A 24,940-nucleotide genomic window follows, 5' to 3' on the forward strand; every position below is an offset into this window, starting at 1 on the left:
GATGTTTTTGAACAACATGGAGAAGGGGGAATCGGGATTCCTCTCTCAACCCGGCCACTGTCAAGACAGCTTCCCTTCCTGGAGAGCCACCGCTATTTGAATGCAGTCAGAATCCATCCCGACTGCAAACACTGCATTTAAAAATAAGAAGTCATTGTTTTCCTTCTGAACTGCTGCTCCAGCTGATGTGGCTACGCTTGACGAGCTTTTCATTTCCAGGAAGTTGATATGTAGCTTACAACGGTGGTCGGAGGTGGGATTCCGTAATTTTCTAAAGCGGATTTTAAATTTCAGAAGTAAAACGGCAAAAAGAAACAAATGGGAGTTGCTCCTTCTTTGTAGAGTTTCATAGTGGCTCAGTAGAAGCCCAGACCTAAACAAAGTGCGGCATGACCTTTGCTCTTTGTCCGCGAAAACCCTTCATTGTGACCGAGTTAAATCAGAGTGGATTCAAGTTTACCCACAGTGAGGGAAAGGACTCATTGACGGGAGTCCCGGTGAGAGTTGTTCCTGCCTTAGGTGACACTAATTATTAAGTTAAGAAGGAAAATAATTTTTCTTAAACTGTTTTTCCTATCTAAAAAATTTACAAAACCATCATTTTGAAATCATCATCATGCTCTTTACTTCGGTTATCTTTGTCTCAAATCAGAATTTGTTTATGACCTGAAACATTGAAATGTAGCAGAAAAACAAAAGTTGAATAAATCTGTAAAGAGAGGAATACCTTTTCTCACTTACATGTCACTGTTTTCTGATTAAATAACTAAATTTCTATTCAAATTACCTTCTAATGCAAACATGACAGTGGGTTTGAAATTGTGCTTTTGTGAACCTATGTGATATGAATTGTTGTAGCGTGAAAACAATCTACTTTTCTTTTGATCGTAAACTGTAAAAGGCATGAAATATTTGCTCTGGGTGAGATGTTTACTACTAGTAAGTCATCCGCAGAAACCCATTTGGAAAACATGATCAATACGTTCAGTCCTTTATCAAAAACTGTGGGGAAGGTTTGTTGAGACAATACACAAAACCGAGCACCCGAGACGTTCCTGAAGATGGGTTGATAGAAAGCAGCTTCGGTTTGACTTTGTAATGACTACATTCAAAAGTAAAGAAAAACAAAACAGAACAAAAACATTTCGTATGTGCAGATAGATGGATACAAGCATGGCTTTGAGTCTTGGGAGGAGAAAATTAGCCGAACGCCAGAGACAACCACATGAATTTTGAACGCTGCTGCTCTCTGGGCCAGAGACGGAAAAGACAAGTTCTCAGCCTGAATATGTAACAGCAAGAATTTCAAGTAGTTTGACCTTTCGTGAGCTGTCGCTGTCAAAACAAAAAGGAATAAAAAGCATTTCTGACTACTGTTCTCCAAGGTTAAGCTCAGTACACGCAAATCTACATTTCTCTGCATTCACCAGCAACCTAATGCTGATGTGATGTAAAAACTCTGCCATGTTTACTTTGCTCAAGGGCACGCTTAAAACTTGTTGGAGCTTTTTTAATTAATTGTTTTATTTCCTCCCACTCTGGTTTTGCGTAGTTTCTCACTCAGCATAGTGGGCAACATTCCAGTCACAAGCGGCACTGACCTTTAAGTGTCCACTCAAAATAAAGTGCACATCATGGCCTCCCCTCCACCTTGCTCGCACCACCGGGCCAGGCGTTCATTTAAACTCACGGATTGCCGGAGGGTCACGTTCGAGAGGCTTCGACTGGCAGGTCCAGATGTCAAAGCAGTTTGAAAGCTGATCAGTTTCATGGCAACACACGTGAATGAAATGTGGCGCACACATCATTAACGATATCAGATTTGTCCCAGCAGCTCGTTCACAGCAACAAAAAGTCTGGGGTCGACTTTCTCCAAGTATAGCTGAGGGTGTGTGTGTGTATATATACATAGTCTGTAATTGCATCTGTATTAGAGAATTTCTGCTATAAATTCAAACTGGTGTGCCTACACGGCTGGCTTGCAAAAAATGATTTGCATTGTCTCTGGTATCGTAATTCTGTCTGGGAAAAGAACAGCTGAAAAAAATAAACAACGCAAATCCCAAAACGAGTAAGACAGTCGTGCAGATGATGAATGCGTGGAAACGTCCGAGCCGAACTGTTAATAATGCAAACGCTCGTCCATCAGACATAAAAAGCCTCTCAGCCGTGTGAACGTGTGATCATTCTATATACAAAACCCCACAAGCAGACGGTGGCTTTTCACAGGAGAGAGCTACCTAAGGCACTACGCCTGTCTCCTCTTAGGACATGTTCTCATGGCAACAGGCTGAAGCAGCTTCTAATGGCCTTCTTATCAATTCAATCCAAAGGACTCTCAGAGACTCCTCAGTCTTACATCGTACCGCGGTGCACCAAGTGCCGCTGGCTCGCTCGTTCGTTTCAGGACCTTTGAGATTTGCGCAAACACATGTCACAACAATGCCCTGATTGAGGTTCCACAGCTCTCACTGTTCATACGTGTGCTCGGCTTCATTACACACAGATGCGCTCCATCATTTTGACAGCTTCATGAGAGAAGACCTCACTTTCATCTCTGTCTCTGCTGGACGCGCAGACACACACACACACACACACACACCCAGCTGTGTCCCTGTGGAATCCATCTTCATTTGCTGTGTTCGAGAGCAGCCCTCAGATTCCCTCCTTGCATTTTAGATGCACCCTGCTGCTTTTATTTGGCTTGGTCTCAACATCAACATCTTCCCGCGCCCGAGTCTTCTCTCTGTCTCAACTACCTACCCAAAATAAGATAACCACCTGCTGAGGAAACATGGGGTGTGGTCATTTTCAAACTTTTACAATTTCATCAGTGTAAAAACGTGCGCTGTAAGTTTATTAAAATGTCAACAAAGCTCTAAAGCAAAGCTTTAACAGGGTGCCTACAGGTAAAAGTAATACATCATAATAAAGATAAACTAAGGAAAGTTTATCTCCCTCAGTTGCAATGAGAGTGCTGCATATGTGACATAAAGGTGATTGTTAGGCAGTATATGGCATAAAGATATTTAGGTATTTTTATTCATTTAAGTAGACCTCACTAATTAAACCCATTATCTTTCATTTTAATTAAGCAGATAGATGGACACAAAGCATAACTGACTGTGCAGGCCTTTGTGTTTGTGAAGTGCGTCTCTGTGAACGTGTTTGCTTGCGTCTGAGCGCGGTTGTTCTGAAAGTGATTAATACGTTGGCTGACAGCAGAGCAGGGAAACAGAATTAGATTAGAAAGACAAATACATTTTGCAGAGCAGAACCTGTGCTTTTTATCCTGCACGAAGCACAAAACTAAGAAATATATTAGTTTTTCTTATAAGAAATATAAGAAAAACTAAGATATATATATACAGTACAGACCAAAAGTTTGGACACACCTTTTAATTCAATGGGTTTCCTTTATTTTCATGACTATTGACATTGTAGATTCACACTGAAGGCATCAAAACTATGAATAACATGTGGATATATGCACTAAACAAAAAAGTGTAAAACAACTGAAAATACCCCTTATATTCTAGTTTCTTCAAAGTAGCAACCTTTTGCTGTGATTACTGCTTTGCACACACTCTGCATTTTCTTGATGAGCTTCAAGAGGTAGTCACCTGAAATGGTTTTCACTTCATAGGTCAACCTGCCCTGTCAGGTTAATAAGTGGGATTTCTTGCCTTTTAAATAGTCATGAAAATAAAGAAAACCCATTGAATTAGAAGGTGTGTCCAAACTTTTGGTCTGTACTGTATATATATATATATAACAATGTGGTTGCTGAAATATACCATAGTCGCAGAACAATGAGGATGAAATCTGCAATATTTTGCATTTCAAGTCTACATTAAAAAGTTTTACTCAAAATAACTGGGCGGACTTACAGGTTAGAAAATCTCTGATCTGTGTTTGGAGAAGCTAAGCTTAGCTAAAGCTAGACTGGGCTGCATGGAGCTGGTTGGTAATAAGAGAGAAATCTGTCAGTGTGCCAAAAAAGAACTATCCTGCGGGAGCTCATTAGCTTAGCATTTATTTTGCTTGGTGGTCCTGCCTTGACTGAATAGGAGCACAAAGGCTGAAACAAGCGCTCGTCACGCTGCCTCCCACTGATCATTTTCTCCCATTTCCTCGTTTACCTGCAGTCCTCTTCATCAAGCTATTCTGCCCACATTCCAGACTGTACTTTTACATTCATCATCTGAAACGCAGCCCAAGAGTGCCTATCACTGAGATCCTCCGCCTCCCCCCCCTTTTTTTTTTCACAGACTCCCCAACCTGGCTCTCCTTTAAAGAGATTCTCTGCAGATTGAAAGCTGCCTCACTCGACTTTCTCTCACGTTTCCCTCCAACTGTACTGGCAGCTCACACAGGAAAAACAAAGCCTCCTCTCAGGTGTAGCAATGTTCTCGTTTCGGTCAAAGAGTTTGCGCGCCATCTGCTTCTTCTCTCACAATTAGCCTGTTCTGTATGACAGACGGCGAGGCGTCTCCACCGAGCTTCACCTTCCCTCTTTGGCTACAAAGCGGCAGGTACGGCAGCCAAGGATGAGAGTAGAGGTGAGGGCCAGCATTTCTCTGGGAGCGATGCTCTGCCTTGACTTGGTTGACAGCAATGAATCAAACTCACTTGTGGGTCCCGATATCCTCATTTTAATTAGTCTTTTAAACCGACATGCAACAGCATGAAGTGGGTTATTAAGATGGGATTGGCCACACTGCCCTAATGATGAGCAATGAGAGCCAAACGTCTGTGGAAACCTTTCTCTTGTATGTAGAGCCAAACAGGTTGTGCATGAAGGCAAGCATGTTTTTTTTTTTTTTTTTTTTTATCGCCATGAAGTAATGTTGAACAACACGTGTGATAACTCTGTGTTACTATTTTGTGCATTCGCTTTCCATCTTCGCTTTTGGAAATGAATGAAGCTGACAGCTAGTCCGAGAAGGCCAAACACTTACTGTAAAGGTTTTCCCAGTCAAACACGAATATGGATTAAAAGTTGATGAAACTGCATTTGCAAAACATGCTCTTAAACCTTTCCGATTGGAAGTGATTTAAGATGATAGGTTTGTTTTGATTTTGGCCTCTCTCAGGCTATGGCTGCCAGCTTCAAGCCTTTGGGACCAACTAGTTCTGGATTCAAGCAGATTGGTAACACCAGGAGAAATTTCTACTGCAAGAAAAACATAAAATACATGAATATCTTCACATACAGAAAACTAAATGTATGCTTAAAGGCTTAACTTTAACTACTCTAACAGCTCATAATATTGCCCTTAATAGTATGAACTGGTTTTCTGTTATCTGTGTGGTCAGGCTGTTACACATCCACATCCATCTGCTGCCATGGTGACCTGATGCTAATAAAATGGCTGACTTCATGCAAGCTGGAGCCCCGGGACTCAACCAGCAGGATTGGAAAAGTTGACTGAGTTAGTATTGCAGTCCAGGACCAACATGAATCCCACCGTGTACTTTATTCCATTCTTCTAAATCCATCAACACACAGCTGATATGAACATGCACAAATGTACATGTTCAGATACCCAAGCAGAGATCACACTGCAAATTGACACATTACATCATCTGTCAAAATCTTTGTAGAAAGCCTCATCTCATTCAACACTAAATGTGAACTAGTTGGTGTTGGCGGCTGGAGCTTAGATCAGAGTTGTTAATTTCTTCTGCTGTGAACATGAATTAATTCAGTTTTAATCTGTGCTGAGCTGAACTTTGGAGTTATCTCATCCTAAAGCATGAACTTGTAAACCACAGGAGACGAAGTGGGGGCGGGGGAGGTTAAAATGTGTTTAAATATTGATATTTCTGAATCCTGTGAATGTACATGTCCATTATTTAGCGGTTCTTGGAGAGTTGAATAAATGATCAAAACCATCAAGTCTCCGCTGTTGGAAATTTTTAGCGTTTCAGGAAGGAAACTTGTCACTGCATTCCTCTTATCATGAAACTGCTTTTGATCATTTGCAATCGCGAGATGTCATGCATTATTCTGTACCACACACATGCACAGTCACGCATCCACACACTCCCACTCGTATGAAGCAGGCAGATTGATTTTTAATCAGATCCACCATTTGTGGGTCACTTTTCCAGAGGGGCATGGCTGGGCAAGCTGCTCAAAACGTACTCAAGTTTAAAAGAGAATATCCCCAGACTGTACATTGCATAATAATGTTGTTCCATCTACAGTTACAGTTTTCATACATTCACCAAGGACATGACTTTCATTTTACATTGGGCTTGTAAAGATGCGTTTTTCTGGACTTAATGGTAATAAAACACACTGCAGCAGTTAGTTTTTTTGAAGCAAATAATTGGGTGCAAACATTTTATTTTATTATAGATTTACAGGTTCAGAATTTTACTTTGATACTCAAATACATTATCCAGGTCTATATAAGCTAGGTCAATACCATCTGTGTTTATACTAGCTAGTGAGGTCAATGCACTTCCTGCAATCTTTGAGTAAATGTTGCTGAGAAAGTAGCATTTTGATTTTGGACTTTTCTAACCATTACCAGACTTCTGGTATAATTTTGCTGAAAATTTGACCTCTCTTGCCTCTTGTGACTAAAGTCGATATGACTTCTCCTCAATAAAAATGCAATAGAATTTAATTTAAAGCTCTTTGCATGCTCACGACATGAACCATCCCTTTGCCTGCCTTTATCATGTTCTGTAATGCTTAACTGATATGTGTGATTTCTGAACCTCAGCAAATTGAGCTCTAAATCCAGCAGAGGAGAAGTGTGAACCGACCTGGTTGAAGAGAAAACCCGTGGAGAGCAACACACACACTATCACACACTTAATCTCATCTATCTCACCACTGTGAGCCGGGGATAACCGTGAGCTGAATTCATATTGTCTGATTGCTTCTTATAGCCATCTCGTAATAAAGCCGGATGGTATTTCTCACGCCGCAACACCTCCATAATTTTGCATCCATCCATTTATCTTGAAGAGTAACTTTTATTATCAGCAGCCTGTCCAGACACGACTGTGAATGGACGGCCACAGAATAATTGCACACAGGTAGAGTTTCCCCTGGGCCATGTTAATATTGTATTGATTGTTATCATGTCTGTGAAGACATAGATTTTGTGGTTTCTGGAGATGAACTGGATAGATTTTTGGAAACCCTAGCTGCGCTGCCAAAATGTTATACAGAAATAGGCTTTCCCTTGTGTCTAACTGCACATGGTCAGCCCACAAACCTTATTATGTTAGCTGAAGGCAATAAAAAAAGAGATATAAACCTTCTGTTTTTTGTCCTGTCTAAAAGTCAATTGTGAGTTTGTATATATTTGCAATATTTTGAAAAAAGTGTTGATTAATCTTTTTACACTACAATGAAAAGCTCTCTGAGTTGCAATTCAGATTTTCAGAATCAAGGTGGAGACAGAGGGTACTCCTGCATGGTTGTCTGTCTCTATGTTGGTTCTGAAATGAACTGGTACTCTCTTGAGTGTGCCTCGTGCCTCATCTAAATATTGCTGGGATACTCCTCCTCTTCCCCTGATTAGGATTATGTTCTATGGATAGATGACAGGTAAAGTTGCATAGTAAATCGAATGCGTACATTGCTGAATATAGGGATTGTATCACAGCATAGCTGAAACAATAAATTACAGATTTCAAAGTTCTGGATGTCATCCATGAAAACATTTTTTAAAAATGTCAGCAACACCTTCTTATGATTCTTATAACAGATACTATTTCATACTATTGATTCTACTTGTGATGTGACATCTTGCTAGAGGGTCTTTGTTAATAATTAGCAGGATAATTACCATGCTAACATGGCTGTTGCTGATCACCAGCTTGTTGACTAATTTACTTGCTATTTGCAAACAGACAGCAACATAGCTGGATGCCCATAGACTGGACGATATTACAACTTTTAATGACTTTGATGGAATTCAAATATTTTTTCTAGGGAAAAATCTATGCATAGAATAGGTAAATTACTTTTTTGTTGGCTTTACATTCAAACTTATAAAAATTAGCCTGTTAAGTCCAAACTGTAAAAAACAAATAAATAAATAAACAATAAAATCCAACACAACACATTTAAACTTGCTTTCAGGTTTCGGAATTTAGAATCTGTGCCTACTTGATTCCAAAGATTTTGATAAAAGATATATAATACACAAATTGAGCAACTTACATAGAGTAAGAGTGACTTGTTTCACTTTATAAGTTATTTTTAGTTCTCTACTTGTACTCTTCTCTACACACCTTAAAAACAGCTGGGTTAAACTGTGCCAATCTCACTGAGCAAAAGGTGGACTGTCAACAGGTTTCATTACAGAGTAACCCAGAGAAACACAGGATCATTAATCATTACACACACAAACCCACATGCCCACACACGCAACCAAACACAAGGGCAAATTCCAGTAGTGACTTAAATCAAAGCACAATTTTTGAAGGAGGGGGGGAGCTGATGTACCTGAAGAGAAGCTATGTATGCAGTGGCAGAATATGCAAACTCCACAAAGGAAAGGCTCCGTTGAGATGCCACAGTGGAGAACAATGGCTGCCCCAGGGCTGCAGCAAGTCTGCATGTCCCTGCTGCAGACCATTGAGGCCATGTTGCCGGTTCGTCGTCATTATCTCACACATGAATTCTGGATCCCGTTCAAGGTGTTCATGGCAGTCTGCACCCAGGAGATGTTGTTCTGGTAGAGGAAAAGAGCCGAGATCTATTATTTCTGCTTTGGAAAATTTCCAGACGCAAGCCTCATAAATTTACTACCTCTACAGGACTTCTGTCAGCAAATTCTCTTAGCAAATATGTGGCTTTATAATGTCAGAAAGCTTCTGAGGTTTTTTTTTTTTTTTTTTCTCACAGCGTTCTAACTTTAGAATGTCAGAAAGATCCTAATTTTAATATTTTATATTTATGTCTTTAGTCAAGGAAAACAGGGATTATTTTTCTTGTAAACATACTACTTTTTACATAAAAAACAATCAAGATTTTTCCCGTAAATATGTGAAATTAATATTTAAATATCTAAATTCTTTGGTAGAAATTTACTCCACCATAATATATATATATATATATATATATATTTTTTTTTATCTACAAACATCCTAACACTCCATCAAACAGTTTCTTCTTGCTGTAAAGCAAGAGTGCTAATATCAGTTCAATTCTGTATTGAAAAATTATCAAATAAAAAAGAACATTTTAAAATATCCTACGTACTGTACATACTGTATATAACTATGGTAAATATTGCCCACAATATGACCTATAATAATATTGCCTGTTAACATTAAACTCATCTCAACGTGTTTAAAGTACATATGTAGATTTTCATTTTCTTTTTTGTAATCTAACCTTTGCTTTAGGATTAGGATTTCTAAAGTGGTTCATCTGTGAAAAAAAGAAATTGACTCGTATGAAGAGATTAGTACCAACTGTTCATTTAGGAATTTAAAACAAAAAGAAATGCCACAATTACTGTCTCTTCCATCCCAAAGGATGGAAATAAATCATTTAACCTGTGGCAGCTTGTATGCCTATTACTTTCTTGCCATTTTCTATTGTATCAACGGGGGATTTAAGCACCTGTAATCCACAGTCATTCTGCCTTGAGTCACAGTTTAGGAAACAGCTGACAAAACTAATTAGGAGCAGAAGGACGTTCACATTTCCTGTCCCGACATCATTTTAATCCCGTACGACAAGAGTTCGTAGGCCACTCATCATCCTTAGATTAATGTGACAATAGGTTGCAGTCATGCTGCTGTCACGCTGCTGTTTTGTAATGGCTCCACTAAGCTTGTCAAGCCAAGGACTCGAGAGATGCAGCTAATAATGTCTGTAGTTTTATGCTACTTTTTATTGAAAAGACAAGAAAAAAGAGAATCTATAAAGACAGACTCTTGCATATTAGAGGTCATTTGTTTTTGTCTGTTTAAACTGTGGCCCACCATCTGTCTCCTTCTCCCTGTTGTATGTGTTTCAGCGTAACCTTTCTGCTGTATCTAATTACTCATCCTTTTTTGGCAACGTGGTTACAGGTCTCTTGATGCTTACAACCACTTCGTATTCAACCCAGAGTCATTCTGGGTTTAATATTTCCTTCAGTGAAGTTGTAAGCCATTATTTGATGTCAAGTGGAAAAGGGGATTATTACTATTTATCTGAGCAATAAGGAGTTTAAAATAATTTAGACTTGTCGTTGATGAAGATGAATGGAAGTCACATGGAGGTGTTTAATAACTAATATTACAGTGTTTGCCATTTTTCTTAAAGGAAGAGGGTCAAATAATAGATTAAAAGACCAATACTGTTGTAGTGCTTAAATTAACATTTCACTCACAAAAGAATGACTTTACTCCACGTTTCTTCATGTCCTAAGTCATGGCAAGACTTTGCTTAAATTAATATGGTAGAGTAAATTCTGTTTGGTTTATATTTCTTTAGATGAGTTTATTTTGTCCATCTTTCACTGATCAATCTTTAGGGAGAAGTAAATCTTTATTTGATTAATAATTCATTTAAGTTTTAATTTAATTCAGTGTAAGTTCTTGTAGAATATTCTCATTGTTAAACTTTGCAGTTGATTCTAAATAAATCATAACTCTAAGAATACTACAGAAATATCATCCATTTATTAGATGTTTTTGTAAATATTTCTTCTTCGTAATGAATGCCGATGTTGGAACCACAGACAACAGGCTGAGACTTTGAGTTAATTTTGAAGATTTAATGAAAAATGAAGAAACCAGGAAAGAAGTAAGCAGGGAGCCAGAGCAGAACAAAAATAACAGGAACTAGGAACAACCAGGAGGTAAGAGGGATAGACATGACTAAACAGGATAGATGGGAGGAACCTGTAAGGAGGAACTGAGAATGAAATGCTTAAGTACTGGGAAGTGCAATGCTGAACAAAATACCTGGGCTGATGAGCTAACGGTTTGCAGGTGTGAGGAGAGAGCAGAAGGAGGAAGTGGCATAGCAGAACAGGAAATAAACCAGATTAACTAGAATCAGCAGAAGGGACTGTATATAATTAAAACAGAAACATGACTGATCTAATAATAAAAAAAAGGAACACAGAAATAATAAAACACAAAACCAACTCAAACAACCCAAGGTCTAGACAGATGTATGAATTATTATCAGTAAAAAGTAGCTTAATAATTCTACACTGTCCCACCTGCAGTAGGCATCTGAACAGGTAAAATTGTACTGTTTAAATAACTAACACTGCATATGTTAGTTGTTTCCTCACTTTTTTTATCTTATGTTTTCATCAGGTTGCAGCTTCTCTAAAGGTTTTATGTAGGATCTCCTGCACACACAGCAACTATGATTGGTATCAACTTTAGCAAGTCTACACTTTAAAGAGAAGATGGCAGCCCAGCCACTTTGTCTAACATTTTAGTAAGCTAGTCTAATAAGGAAATGAAGCAGAAGCTAAGTTTAACTGTCTGTTTCATCCACACTCACACCTGCCTTAACTAGCCTGTTCGCATTCAAACTGAAGGTACCACTAAAGATTATCAAGTCAATTAGCAGTGCATTTCATGGCTCCTCTGCTGCTGCAAAAAAAAAAAACTCAACATAATGCAAGCGCTTCAATGCAGCATACATACCCTTAAATCTCTGAAATACAGCATACAGCAGTGTGAATGCCAAAGACTTGTTTTGGCATCTAAGCAGCCGGGCAGAGTGCAGTTTTCAGTGCCAGGTCTGTCTCCGTATGTGTTAAATGCATGATTGACGACATAATCTATTGCTTCTGTTTGAAGCCACAATCTTCCTGGCATATCAGCTGTTTTCCAGTAAAACAGATCAAAGGAGTCATGCAAGATGGTGACATGAGAAGTGGTGCTTAGCTATTAATGAAATAGTGAAAAATGGGAAATTGTGGGCAAAAAACATGTTTTATGTCACTGTCACTTTTTTTTCTTTTTTTTTCCAATGAGAGTGGAGTCAAGAAAAATATTTAAGTGGAATATACAGTATATCTTAGTGGAACGTTGTTTTTTCTCTGGATTTTTTTACAACAATGCTTCGACTCCTGCAGGTTTCCAAACCTCTTTCGCGCAACTTTCTTATAATCCTGTAAGTGTGTTTATATCAGACACATATCAGTTATTTGATTGGCTCATCTCAACATCCTGGTTCTTTTCTTTTTAAGCTATGTTGAAAATTTGGATAGTTTCAGACACATTATCTGACAAATGACTCTACAGTGCTAAAACCCTTGATCTCCACTCAGAGGCTGGAAGATGCTCAGGTCATGTTGTTGGTCTGCCACGCAAGACCATATCATCACACATTCACCACCTTGTTTAGCCGTTGGGTTGAAGTTTTTTGCGCACCAACTCACTGTGTATTGTTTTCTTCAAACTTTGTATTATGCTCAAACACATCTGTTTCAGTTGTCTCTTCCCTACCAATTAAATTGTTCTGATTACGAGCAGATTGAAAATCCCACAGTAAGTTTACTCCTGTGTTGGTCCAACAAGCTCCATGTGATTATGCAGTGTTGATTTCCGAAACAGTTTCTCAGAGGTGGTGATTTATTTATTTTTTTTCACTCCGGGTGTTCCTGTTTGTGAATAATCCCATCTCCAAAGCCTGCAGCAACCATCAGTTTGCCTGCCAGTCTCACCCACTTGAGAAAAAAAAATGCAAACACCAATTCAAAGCTGTTGTTTATTAGAAGGCAAGTTTGGACCACCAAACAAGCTTGAAGAATGAAGAGATTCCCGGTTGATGTGATTGTAAGAGGCTATAAATAACTTCGGTTCACACCTTGGCTTTGGATTGTTTGAAAAACGAGGGAGCAAATAGCTGATCTCTCTCTAAGTGACCAAATGTAACCACAGTTTCTTGGCTGATTGTTGTCGTCGTGCAGGATTCACACTCTGTGGGAAGTTAGCAAGAGGAGGAGGAGGAGGAGGAGGAGATTTGGGCATGTTGTATAAAAGGGTGTTTCAGTTTGTCTTAAAATTAAAGAAATTCAAATGTTTGACTTCAGAAATATGACTGATAATGTTTTTTTCAGAGGGACTGCACATATAAAGAGGAGAAGGTTACAGTGTCTACAACTGATATCTCATGTCTGTCAGCAGGCAGTTGACTCTACCTGTGAGAGTCTAAATACGCAACAATAGACTTTGACATTATCATGTATTTTGGACACCAAATACATAACACTGGTTATATATTACATAATATACATATGTTGACTGCACAGGTACTCAGTTGCAGGAGTTCCCATCCCAGCCTGGGGTCATTTTGCCTGAGGTTTACATGCTATACTTGTGGATGTGTGGGTTCCCTCTGGTACTCTGGCTTCCACAGTGTATTATAATCTATGCAATATTTTCTCCTACTCTAAAAACTGTCCTTGATTGTTTTATATTTCCTTTTTAGAAATCTAATTGCCATGTTATCCTATATGTTCATATTTGATTGCTTCATCCCCAACTCGCCAAACCATCCCCACCACCTAATAATCCTGTGCAGATGTTTAGAACAGATCAGAACAGTGAGAGGAAGTAATGATGCTGATCTCCGATCTGCATGCTGGTTTGACTACTATTAGTCAAACCAGCTATGTTTGAGTCCGCCAAAGCCAGAACTGCCAGGATTGATTCTCTTGTTTTTCTTTTGTATCTCCTGGGTTTCATTATGTGAGTGGCGTTAACGGACGTGCAAATGTAAACACTGTCCAGGGAGACAAAGTGGAGGAGGACAGATGTGTTTCTAGGAAGAAAAAAAACCCTCGTCCTCAGAGTGCTCAAATCATTTCCGTGCATCGAAACCAAAGTGGTGAAAACAGCTCCAATTTATTGACGTGGAAGATTTTTTACTCATGAATAAACCTGGTGATTTGCAAGGTGCCAAACGTTAATCTGCTTAGCATACATAAATTGTTAAGCAGCATCCGTTACTTATGGGAATCTTGAAATTCAAGTCAGGAAATCAGCTAATTCAAAGACCTGTGACTACTCATTCACACACTAGAGACGAACCTGAGCTTGCACATGAAATGTAAAAAAAAAATCAAATAAATCACCATTCTGTGTAAGCACAAACGGTAGGACATGGGTGAGAAAGGTCATGGTAACAACAGCTGGAAGTGAGTCTTAATCGTACAACAAATAAATTAAGGTACAGCTCATTAAAAATTCAATGATGCTTTATGGAAATGAACAATGCGGAGAGAAATGAAGCTGGGTCAGAGTGCACCTCTGGTATGAGAGTGCTTTCATGAGAGCAAGCTTGTGTTCACTCAGCGAAACATCTGTATATATTTGGATTCCTTGTTCCTTACTCTTCTATTTATTACTGTTGATTTATTGTTATTCATGACCATATTTATCTGGTTGCCAGGGCAACAGGCACCGACTGACAACCTTCAGGCAACAGTTTCTACACTTGGATTTGTCAACATGGTCTATTCATATTCTGTGTCCCCACTCCCCTTTGGAAATGAGAGAAATGAGTTAAAGATCACTCAACCATGTCCTCTGCCATCCATTGCCAGCTCACCTGCACCACGTGTTTGTTTTTTACCTAGTCTGTCTAGGAGCCACCTATGCCACCAACCCAACTCTCTACCAGGTAGTGATTGGTTGAAAGCTCTGCCCTTTTCTTCACCCAAGTATCCAAACCGATGCGATTACAAAATGCAATTACCTGGCCCACGGTGGCCAGGTACCAAGTACACTTCTGAACCTTCTTTTGCTAGTCCATGCTGTTTATTAGACATTCTGTGCCTTGGACAGAACTCCTTTAACAAAGCCAGCCAAGGCTCCCGTCACCCAACTTGCATGGCAAGTGGGCCACATAGGACATACAGTATTTCCTGTATTTTCTTTGAGCTAGGCAAAGGCAAATAACTAAAGCTCGGTTACCAGAGAGGGTCACTGGTGAGCTCTGAAATCTGGTTTGGCTCTATGAGAGTGTCTTTCTAATCCAAGTCAGGTTAACATCTTCTTGTGATCAACCAGATCATTGGACTCACTGAATCAGACTTAGTCTGACCACTCTCCTGAGGCCAGTTTGACATGGGAGACCCTACCAGGAGCTAAACTCTCCACCAGGTTGTGGTGAATGGGCTACCTTTAAATCGCAAGGAACTTGTATAAATTTAATGTAAACACAATAATTTTTTTCTAAAAGAAAAACCCACTGGTCTGTGCATTTCAGAAAGTCTCGTTCAACCCAGACATTCACACGCTACCAGCTTTTGGATATTCAGTGAACGCCAGCTGGGTGGACAGAAGTGCCTCGTTGATGACAGAGGCTGAAGGGAAATAGACAGGCTGGTTTGAAATAATAGAAAGGCAACAGTAGCTCAAATAACCACTCATTACAACCAGCTTATGATATCTCTAGAGAGATATCAAAATTGGACAATGACAGATTGTCTGTTGAGTATTGATTTCAGCTGCAATATTCGGATAGTAGGGGAAATGGCATAAATGACATGAAAGTGTGTCAATGCTTCAGACTTGTAGTGGAATGGTGTGGGAGGTATTTTAACAAAATATTTTGGTCTCTTGAGCGTTGTTCAAAGGTCACAGTCTTCCTAAAAGTGTTGTTGGTGACCAGGTCCTCCAGACAACATTTGTTATGTAGTAAAACAGAAGATTTACATCATGGATTAAGTGCATATGATGAAAATGCATGACATTAACAAATCAATATGAGTGAAAATCTCTCAGGAACTCAGGAAGTTTGTTGAATTTTGTCACCTTGAAGAATGAAGACAGTTCTGAAAACAAACGTAGGTCCATCAAAATCAATATGAGCAAGAAAAACCTAATAAATTAGCCATTGTTGCTAGGATTTTTCATTGCAATTTCTTTTCTTTTCGAGATAATTCACTGTGTCTTTATATTGACAAACTAAAAATGAATGTGTTATGCATGAACAGCAACCAATTCCACAATCTAAATCTCACTCTCACCTTGTTGTTAAATCTTCCCACCATGTCAGAGTCTTAAAACTAGGAAGAAAACGAAAGTGTGATAAATACGTTTCAACTCTGAGTCAACAAACTTGTCCAAGGAGCATTATGACTGAAGAGTTAATGTAGTGGTACCAAAGGGTATCACACCAAAATAGACCAGCCCTGCCCCAGTGTTCCTCCTTTCCTCCCACTCTGTTCCTCTCCAGCTGTTTTGAAGAATCAACCATCCATCACCAGCTGTTTGTGCAGTCGCCGTTTCTGTTTGTGTGTATGGATGCCAAGTGAACAGCCAGTGTCTGTTCTTTGTGTTTGTGTGTCTACCAGGTGACACATCACATCTCATCATCCCAGTGACTCACATTTTGCTTTGGGTGGTCCGATACAGCAGTCCTAGAACATTCAAGATATAACATTTTTTAACTCTCCATTATTTAACTCCATTAAATCCAAACATAGCTTTGCTTTGGCAAGAATGAAAGTATACATTTATTCGGCCTGATCACATTAGCCCATCAAAGCGCATGCTTCGGAAAGACTGCAGTGCAATAATCCAGTGCAGGTGCACCCATGATTAACTAGCTGGGTGTTATGAAAGGAAGCGGAACAATCAAATAAGGAAAGGTCATAACACTGTTGGGAACGAGGCTCCGGTTGAGCTCTACCAGAGTCTCAGTTTTGTTCTGGTGTGAGTTGGTGGCCCTGCAGGCTGACTTAAATGGGTCGGAGAGAGCCTGCAGAGCCCTCATCATCCTCAAGACCTGCAGCAGATCTCTGCTGTCTAATCAGGTAAGAGGAATATGTTTCTTTAAATTCACCATGGTTAATCTAGATTTTAAAATCTACTGATCTAATTAGATTTATATATAGATGCGGATCAGTGTACTCTACTGTCAAAGTGCAGTGTTTTGAAGGTTTCTGTTTACATTCTGGATCCAAATGCTAAAATGTAGCTGTGCAAACATTTCTTCACATGTGAATCAAAATTTTAAATGATCAGTTGTTAAACTTTGGGTCAGGGCACCACTCACTTCTCGCCAGGTCCAGACAGCAGCTGGAACACCGAGGCTGAGAAGTGCGGAAAAATATATGGTTCTGCGTCCCCCACCTCCAACACCGCCACCCTCACAAGAACAGCACAGTAATCAATTCCATTTAGTACAAGTCCAATGCACTTAAACTTCCAGCACGAATAACCAGAGGCTGCAGAGCAGAGGTACATTTATCGATAAAGCAATTAATTTAAACCCCTCCTCATCCACTGCTCAACCTGTCTGAGCAAAAGGGACAGTCAGGTACACCCTGATAAAAGCAAAAGAGACAGCAAAACTTACATAGTTGTATAAATTAAAAAAGAGACATGTATTTAGTTGCAATACGTTATTATGGAGTTATCTTGTTTCCAATTTCTGGATTTGGCCAGGCCAAATCTGACTCCACAAAAGTAACGTGAAAATGTTGAGAAGTTTTAAACATTAAGATGGCTGAAGAACAAAGCTAGGAAGGTTCAGTTCAGAAAAAAACCTTTCAGGTTGTGTCCAAGAAGAACGACCTCAGTTCTGGAACATTTTCTGGGATAGATTTTTACTTGCTTTTCTCCTCGGGCCCTGGTGTGAAAATGGAGGAGGGAGAAAGGCTTATGTAGGACAGTAAAAAATAGAGCCAACATTAAATTAAAAAATGTGAACATATTTATGGCAGGTTTTACTTCTAGACACAGGGTATACCTTTACATTTCTACTGAAGTGTTTAAATGCCAGAGCTTGGAAATAGATACTGGAGTCATATTTCGCTATGGTGAGACAGTTTTTCATTTTAACCAGATGTAACATCTGGTGATAACGACATTTATATCGCTGTAAAAACCAATATATATTCTCTTTTAAACAAGAAAGGTCATAACAGTAAAATGGTAACACCTCTTGGGATGTTTGAGCGTCGTCTAGAAGAATCCACGGTGAGATAATGGCGACTGTGTTTTTATATCTCTTAGAATTTTGTACCTTGTTATAGTGAAAAATGTTCTCGTATCTTCTTCTGTATTTATTTCCTGGCTCTGGCAGTTAAGGGCTTTGTTACATTTCACTATGGCCGCATCAGTTATAAGTTAGTTTAATAAGAGTTTGTTCCTGTTTTATCTAATTAGGCTAGCTGCCATAATCTTGGTCTGAAAACGGTGAACTTTTAAATCAATCAAAATGAGAATATGCAACAATACAAAATAAGGAGAGCAAGCTTTTAATTTTTATATGACGTTTTTGACCAAAACCTTTCTCTTCTCAAGGACTGTAATAATAAGTCAACTCTAATTCAGATTGACAACATGACACAAACTTGGCTTTCAGTTGGCCGCTACCTTTTCGACAGACAATTGAAAACAATTTCCTCATTAGAAATACAAAATTATATTCATGTGCTATTCAATATTAAGCACAGGATGTACTTTGCTTTTTGCCATCACATTACATAAGTTTGGCAATCTTCAGACATCAGCGGCTGTTCCTCATTTAGCTAATTGGGCTAGCTGCCGCTATCTTAAGAGAGAAACTGAGAAATTTAGTCTCCAGAACAAAAAGACAGCCAACATCAGAAAGTAAAAACTTGCTCCAAATGCATGTGATATTTGCTGATTATATATCAGATTACTATATCTAGCTTATGCACCTTTTATTCATTTGGTGTGGACACAGCGGAGGTAACACCGTTTATGACTACACAATGCTGACTTGGCGGGCCGTTGCGATTTTAGGAGGGCCTACGGTAAGCTCCCCCTGCGCCGGAGAGGAGGGTGACAGGGTGCAGGAGGAGGAGGGACCTCCACAGCATCCTCTGCTTGTTCCGTCAAGCAGGACATTCAAAGCTAGGAAGCGGCCGGAACTGCGCCCCTCTTTAACGTAAAAAAAAGCAGAACTTCGGCGGACGTCGTCTCGGTGAGTACGAGGAAAAAATAAATAAAATAAATAACCCTCCCGGGATGTAAAAAGGGTATTCACTGCTTATTTCCTTAATTTTTTTAATTAAATACTAAAAATGAGACGCTTGTAGGACGTTTCTGAGCGCAAAGGGGGTTTATTTTGAAAGTCTCCACCGATAGTGGTGCTTTAATGTCTGCGGACTTTACGCGCTCTCTCTCTCCCGGCGCTCTCTCTGAGCTCCGAACAGTCGGCTCGCAGAAACGCAGCAGGATGCCACGGGGAGCACTCCGACTCTCGGCGTCCGTTTCACCGTCTCCAGACGTCTCGCATCGGTCACGGCCACTCTGATGGGCGCTTTTGCCCCCTTCTTGTCGCCCTCGACGCTTGGACATTTTCGGAAGCCGCGAAATGAAGCGAATGAACGTGAGCAACAAGAAGTGCATCCTTGCTGTTGTGCCTGTCTCCAGCATCACTAGTAGAGACCACTACTCTCTGTGGATGCGGTGCCTCTGTGCTTTCACTATTCTTAGTCCTTGTTTAGAGGATTTAATGTAGACTTGGACTACTTGTTTTCTTTTTTTTTACTATTACTGTTGTCTTTTTCTCGAGGTTTTCCGTCTGTGAAACAAAAAGATTTCAAGATACAGAAACTCCGGAAAACCAGCGACCACCTCACTTGGCATCTGGAATAACCTTTCTTAGCGGTTATTCGCCTCCACAAGCATCTTCTTTCTCTGGGGTGGGGAACCCGACTGATGCTTGCCTTTGCTCGTCTGTTCGACTTCTGTATCGTCTCGTTCTGTTTGTCTGTTTGTCCCCACAGTGGCATGACAATTCATGAATGCGTCCAAGGACATGTTTGCACATTACGCATGCACCGTGGCGGTATAGTAGGCTGTGCGTAAGCTCCTTTTTTTTATGAATGCCTTAACAGATTCATTCAGTATCGTTGCTGTGTTTTAGAACAGATTTGGCAGATTCATTCTAACTTGACGGATGTGTTTGTGCGTGGTGCGTGCGTTGGCGTGTGTGCGTGCGTGCGAGTGTGTTAATGGGGGTTACATCTGTGGCATATCACATTGTTTCATCAATAGGTTTTATATTTTTTAAAAAAAAATACAGGATTGTAATTTGAATTGTTTCCAAAAAGTTAAATAACATGAGATGTGAGGTTTGCCAAGTTTCAACGCCCCATTAAATGTGTGCGCGTGGATGGGTCAGAGGGAATCTGCGCGCAAATGTATGTTAAATATTTTAAAAAGAAAAAAATCCTGGCTGCACTAACACGATCCCCTTCATGCGTGTGTCTGTGTGTGTGCAGCCACGCTGGAAGTCGCCTCCCATGTGGCCATCGGGAGTGGGGAGCAGGCAGCCGTGCCCGCGGGAGTCGGCGCTGCGCAGGGCGGCCATCAGCGGCAACATCAACGCCCTGCCGCCGCACCATGTCCCCACCGGCCGCAGCGTCCGGGTCTTCATCTGTGCCAACCCCGATGGTAAGACCTGAGAGCGTGACACCTGCTTGATACAGATCTCAACCCCGGTGGAGCCCACAGACCCTCTCATCGTGGCACCAGAGCCATCACCCACAGTGCTTTGCAAAACTGTTGATAGACTTCCTGAAGGCACAGGCATGAATTTCAATATGTTTTGAGCAGCATCATTTAGTGCTTAATGCAAAGTGAAATATGAAAAGACAAATCCCATCAAGGTCCCCAAGAACACCCTTTTTACATCATGAAGATACATCAGTGGTAAGAAAGGGATGAGCTTAAAACAGGGTTAGATAATGCAGCAATAGCCAAAGCTGAAATAACATGAAAGGTTTTGAATGTGTCACAGAGAACTGTCCAGTCAGTCGTATAGAAATGCAAAGAAAAAGTCCAAATGTCTGTGACAACTACGAAAATATGGCATTTATGGAAGAAAATTATTGTTCAAAAGAAGTTCAAAGAAGTACTATTTGCCTCAAACCAAAACAATTTGATGAAGTTTTGGGTTAAGATACAGATGAAAGTTTTGGTCTACACACAAAACACAGTGTGTGGCAGAAAACCAGCATTGCACATCTTCCTGAATACACCATCCAGAAGAATCACTGAAGCAAGGTGATGGTGGCATAATACCTTGTGGATGCTTCATGAGGGGCAGGGAAGCTGGTCACAGCTGATGGGAAATGGGTGGAGGCTAGTAGCTGGAGAAGACTTGACACCGTTTCCAGCAGGACGGTGAAAGAAAAGACTAGAATGAGTTAGTTCGAGTCGAGACTCTGTGGCAAGACTTGAAAACTGATGTTTTTACAGACGGTCTTCAACCAACTTGTTCCACTTTTCAAATGATAATTTCTAAGATATAGTGAAAACCATGTAGACTTTTCTTTCTAATTCACAAATATGCATTGCCTTGTGTTTACTCTCTATTTTCAAGGCACTTTTTTTCGCAAAGGTTTCACGCTGTGGAGCTTTGAGAAGCCTTTACGGTGTTTTATCAAATGTTAACGCAACTTGATCCCGAGCGTGTGTACACTTTTATTTCCTGCATATGTCACAAATGAGGAGACATTATCACCACATTCCGAGCATATGTGTCTTTGGCTTGCTGCTACAAACGTGGCACTTTGATTTACACGGCACTGAGGTGTTCACTTACCCACTTATTCTAATTGTAGCACAGCAAGGGAAGCTGGGAAGGAAAAAAAACATTGTGAGCCTTTTCCAATAAAGCATGTGACACAACAGATTGCTTTCAGCACAGACTGCGTGGTGCGAGCAGAGTGTAAGACAGTCGGGTCGCAGAGGAGACACCCAGTTGCAGCTCTGGATTTGAATATGCCCTCTGGGCGAGGGTGTAAAAATAGTCTCGGTAAAACTGGAGTAAACAAGGCAGGGGAAGTAGAGTAGGCTATGAGAGAGAGCGACGGACAGAGCGGAGGATGGTGGTTGCTGTCATTGATGTGTCTCCGCCACTTCCTTTCTTTTCCCTAATCGGAACGAAGCCTGCGTCGAAGGAACACGTGGACTCACCTGAGACTGTTGGGCTGTAAAGAGCCGGGTATTGTTTGGCCACCTGTGGCCTGCTCAGTCGGGGGCAGCTTCCTGTGTCGACGAGATTTTAACGCTTCGTTCTGCGCGTGGAGGAAAAACAATGAGAGGGCGAGCGAGCCGTGCTCGGAGTAAATCTTTAAACAGCATCAATACAAATGGAAAGATACACACCTCAGTCAAAAACACAAAGACTTCTAATTACGAACCTCTGTTTTCAGATTAGTGAGGCACAAGTAACCAGTGCAATGCGCTGGTGCATTTAGTCACCAGGTAGCAGGTTCTACCGTAACTTTAACTATTTACATATAATTGCAAGCTAATGCTCATGGCATTAGCTTAGATTGTATTATTCACTCCCTCAGTTACATAAAAACTCAAAAGAGTGTTCAGAAACTTTATTAAGCAACAAATCTGCCCTGTTGGTAGGAGATTTAATTGATATCTAACAATCACCTCCATCCCTGATTAATAAAATAACCTTTCTTTGCCCATGAGCCCTGCTGCAGAGTGTTTCCTTATGTTCACTAGAGGGGGCTATCCTTGCACTTATTTAGCATGGATAGCTCTAATCTAAGGTCAGTGACCTGGATCAGAGGAATCGGTTCACATTCTGATGTTGTTTTGAGCAGCTCAACCTCTTTTCTCCTCTTTACTGGGATTCAAATCCCAAAACAAACAAAAAAGCCATTGATTGTAAAAGTACTTCACAAAAACCAAATCTGAAATCATAATATAAAACAAGTATTTGAAATATTTTCCTGGATAATTGAGAGAGTTGGACGCAATTACCAGTAGTGTCCAAACACATTGGAGCAAAAGAGATCCCCTACATGTGTCATATGTTTATTTATTTTCAAAAAATGTAAAAATATTATGCAGCATTTTCCGTCAACTTCTCACTTATGTCCAAATTGTGTTAATTTGTCTCATAAAATCCCAGACTGTGGTTTATGTTTGTGATATAAAATGGGGACATTTTTAATGCTTATTGCTACAAAGGAATTCATGTGCATGTGTGTGCGACCACAGCCGATCATTTAAAAACCCATTAGGTTTTGTTGCTACAGTACCCAGACAGCAGTAACAGACCAGGAAAAATCCTTGTGTGATTTGTTTTGGCATGTATCAGTGGATAGATTTTACAGCTCGTCTAATCGGTCGATTATCTGCGTGTGCCCATGGATCCATACGGAGGCAGCCGCAGAACCCAGCTCAAGTCACCTTTGGGGATCTGGCGCCGAAGCCGTAGCCTGCTTTCAAATGGCGAGATATCTCTTAAGCTGTTTAAATTTGGTAAAAGCAAGAGATCTTAGAGGCAAGACGCATGAAATCCAGCCTCCAACGCACCACAATCATTCCCCCTCTTTTAATTTACATTTTTTATTTCCATAAGGCTACTTCCCCAGAATTTCTTTTAGACTTTCTCGAGCTTCTTAGATATCTGTTTCTTTCCATTAAGTCTGAGTTTGAGGGAAAACTATGTCAAATTGTGGCTGCTTTTTAATAAAAGTGCTTCAATGACGGGGTGCTGAAAGTTGGACTTCTGGGGCCTTGCATGTCCCCATTCTGTGCTACGAAAATGTTGGTGTTTTCCGGATGATTTCTTCTCTCCACAGGCTTCTTGCCTCTGCTTGCTCCCTGAGGGGATAGAGGAGGTTCCTTTGATAAGTCTGGCAGCAGCTCCTACTGACCTCTCCCCTAGTTTTGTAAAGCATCGCTGCACAATTAGGAACTCGAAAGAGTTGGTCTTTGGTTCTAACTCTCTGAGACTTTGAGGCTTAAAATGGAACAAGTTAAATTAAAAATATTTAATTAGAGTCAGATGGTGCTGCTTTTTGCAAATAATGATGGCCCAATTTTGGATAATTGGAAGACAATGTACTGTCTGTAAAAAGTGATAGTGATGATTACATCCAGTTATATGTGTAAACAAAACTCAGAAGTGCTAATATAAATATTTGGATTCATTCATAAATCTGTCAATTGGGTTCATTTGTTGCTCGTGTTACATCCGGTGTATCCTCTTTCTGTTTAATTTTACATCTTGCACCAAAGTATGCACCAATAATCTGGTGCATACTTTCTCAGTCTTAACAATTACCATCTGACAGTTTCAGTCAAGTTTTCAGCCCCAACACAGTTAACAAATCATCAAATGATCAACAGATGTAATCTTACTGCGTGCTTTGAACAACACTTCTTGATCAGAGACCTGCCTTTGATGCAGTTTCTCATTATATTCTCCTCATGAGATTAAAATCTTTTGCCATCAGTGGGATCTCACAAATTCTGTCTTCCAGATCATAATTAATATGTGCAGTAACAACATTTCAGGTTCACCATTTGTCACTGATGTTCCCCAAGGCGCTGTCCGATTTCCCCTTCTTTTTAGTTATTCTTCTTCTGTACCTTTTGGTCTAAGGTTTTTTTTAATAAGGCAGGTTTTTTTGTCTTATGCCGATGATACCCAGCTTTACATATCTAAAAAAAAAACAACAAATTCCATACTCCAAGCTTTTTTCTGATTGACTGTCAATCCAAAATTTTATCATGGTTATTTGCTAACTTTATTAACATAACCTAGATTTGTTTGGGATCATTTTCTTTCTGTTAAAAATTATCTGATATCTTCTATGAACGTTAAGAACTTTTTTTTGATGATATGCATCCACTTTGATTCAGTTCAACTCGTTTTTTTGTTTTTTTTTTACCCCTCCAGGGGGTCTTTTGTGGCCTCTAGTGTCCCTTATATGAAAGTAGGCTGAAAACATGCGACAAATATCGTCGGGTCCGGGAGTCGAACCCACGACGAGGACTCAAGGCCTCCAAACATGGGTCGCGCTAACCCCTACGCCACCACGACACGCCCCTCGGTTTATTTAATTTGTTACAATTTACATCAAATGTTGTCCCAGAACACTTCACAAAAACCTCTAAACAGAGATACAAAGTGCATTTTATCCAATCATACAGACAGATTCAATATCAGTTTAATGTATTTCTATCC

At 40.1% G+C, this 24,940-nt stretch overlaps 1 protein-coding gene and 1 long non-coding RNA gene across 4 annotated transcripts in view; one reads left to right on the forward strand and one right to left on the reverse strand.

The window, feature by feature from the left end:
* Positions 1 to 10,473: 10,473 nt before the first annotated feature.
* LOC114157756 (uncharacterized) lies at positions 10,474 to 22,091 on the reverse strand. The gene is made up of 3 exons (XR_003598259.1): positions 21,913 to 22,091; positions 21,539 to 21,571; positions 10,474 to 10,499 (listed from the first exon to the last, which is right to left on the reverse strand). It is a non-coding gene; the product is annotated as an uncharacterized LOC114157756 (long non-coding RNA).
* Positions 19,085 to 24,940, forward strand: part of nwd2 (NACHT and WD repeat domain containing 2) — a 42,629-nt gene continuing 36,773 nt past the window's right edge. Inside the window, exons 1-3 of one of the 3 annotated variants that reach the window (XM_028038886.1) lie at positions 19,085 to 19,631; positions 19,716 to 19,789; positions 20,214 to 20,385. In XM_028038886.1, coding sequence (XP_027894687.1) covers positions 20,235 to 20,385 — 151 coding nt within the window. In that variant the 5' untranslated portion in view covers positions 19,085 to 19,631; positions 19,716 to 19,789; positions 20,214 to 20,234. The remainder of the gene's footprint in view (positions 19,632 to 19,715; positions 19,790 to 20,213; positions 20,386 to 24,940) is intronic. The other 2 variants (XM_028038885.1, XM_028038884.1) reach the window with 2 other exon arrangements.

Source organism: Xiphophorus couchianus, chromosome 14 (genome assembly GCF_001444195.1).
Source record: "Xiphophorus couchianus chromosome 14, X_couchianus-1.0, whole genome shotgun sequence".
NCBI lineage: Eukaryota > Metazoa > Chordata > Actinopteri > Cyprinodontiformes > Poeciliidae > Xiphophorus > Xiphophorus couchianus.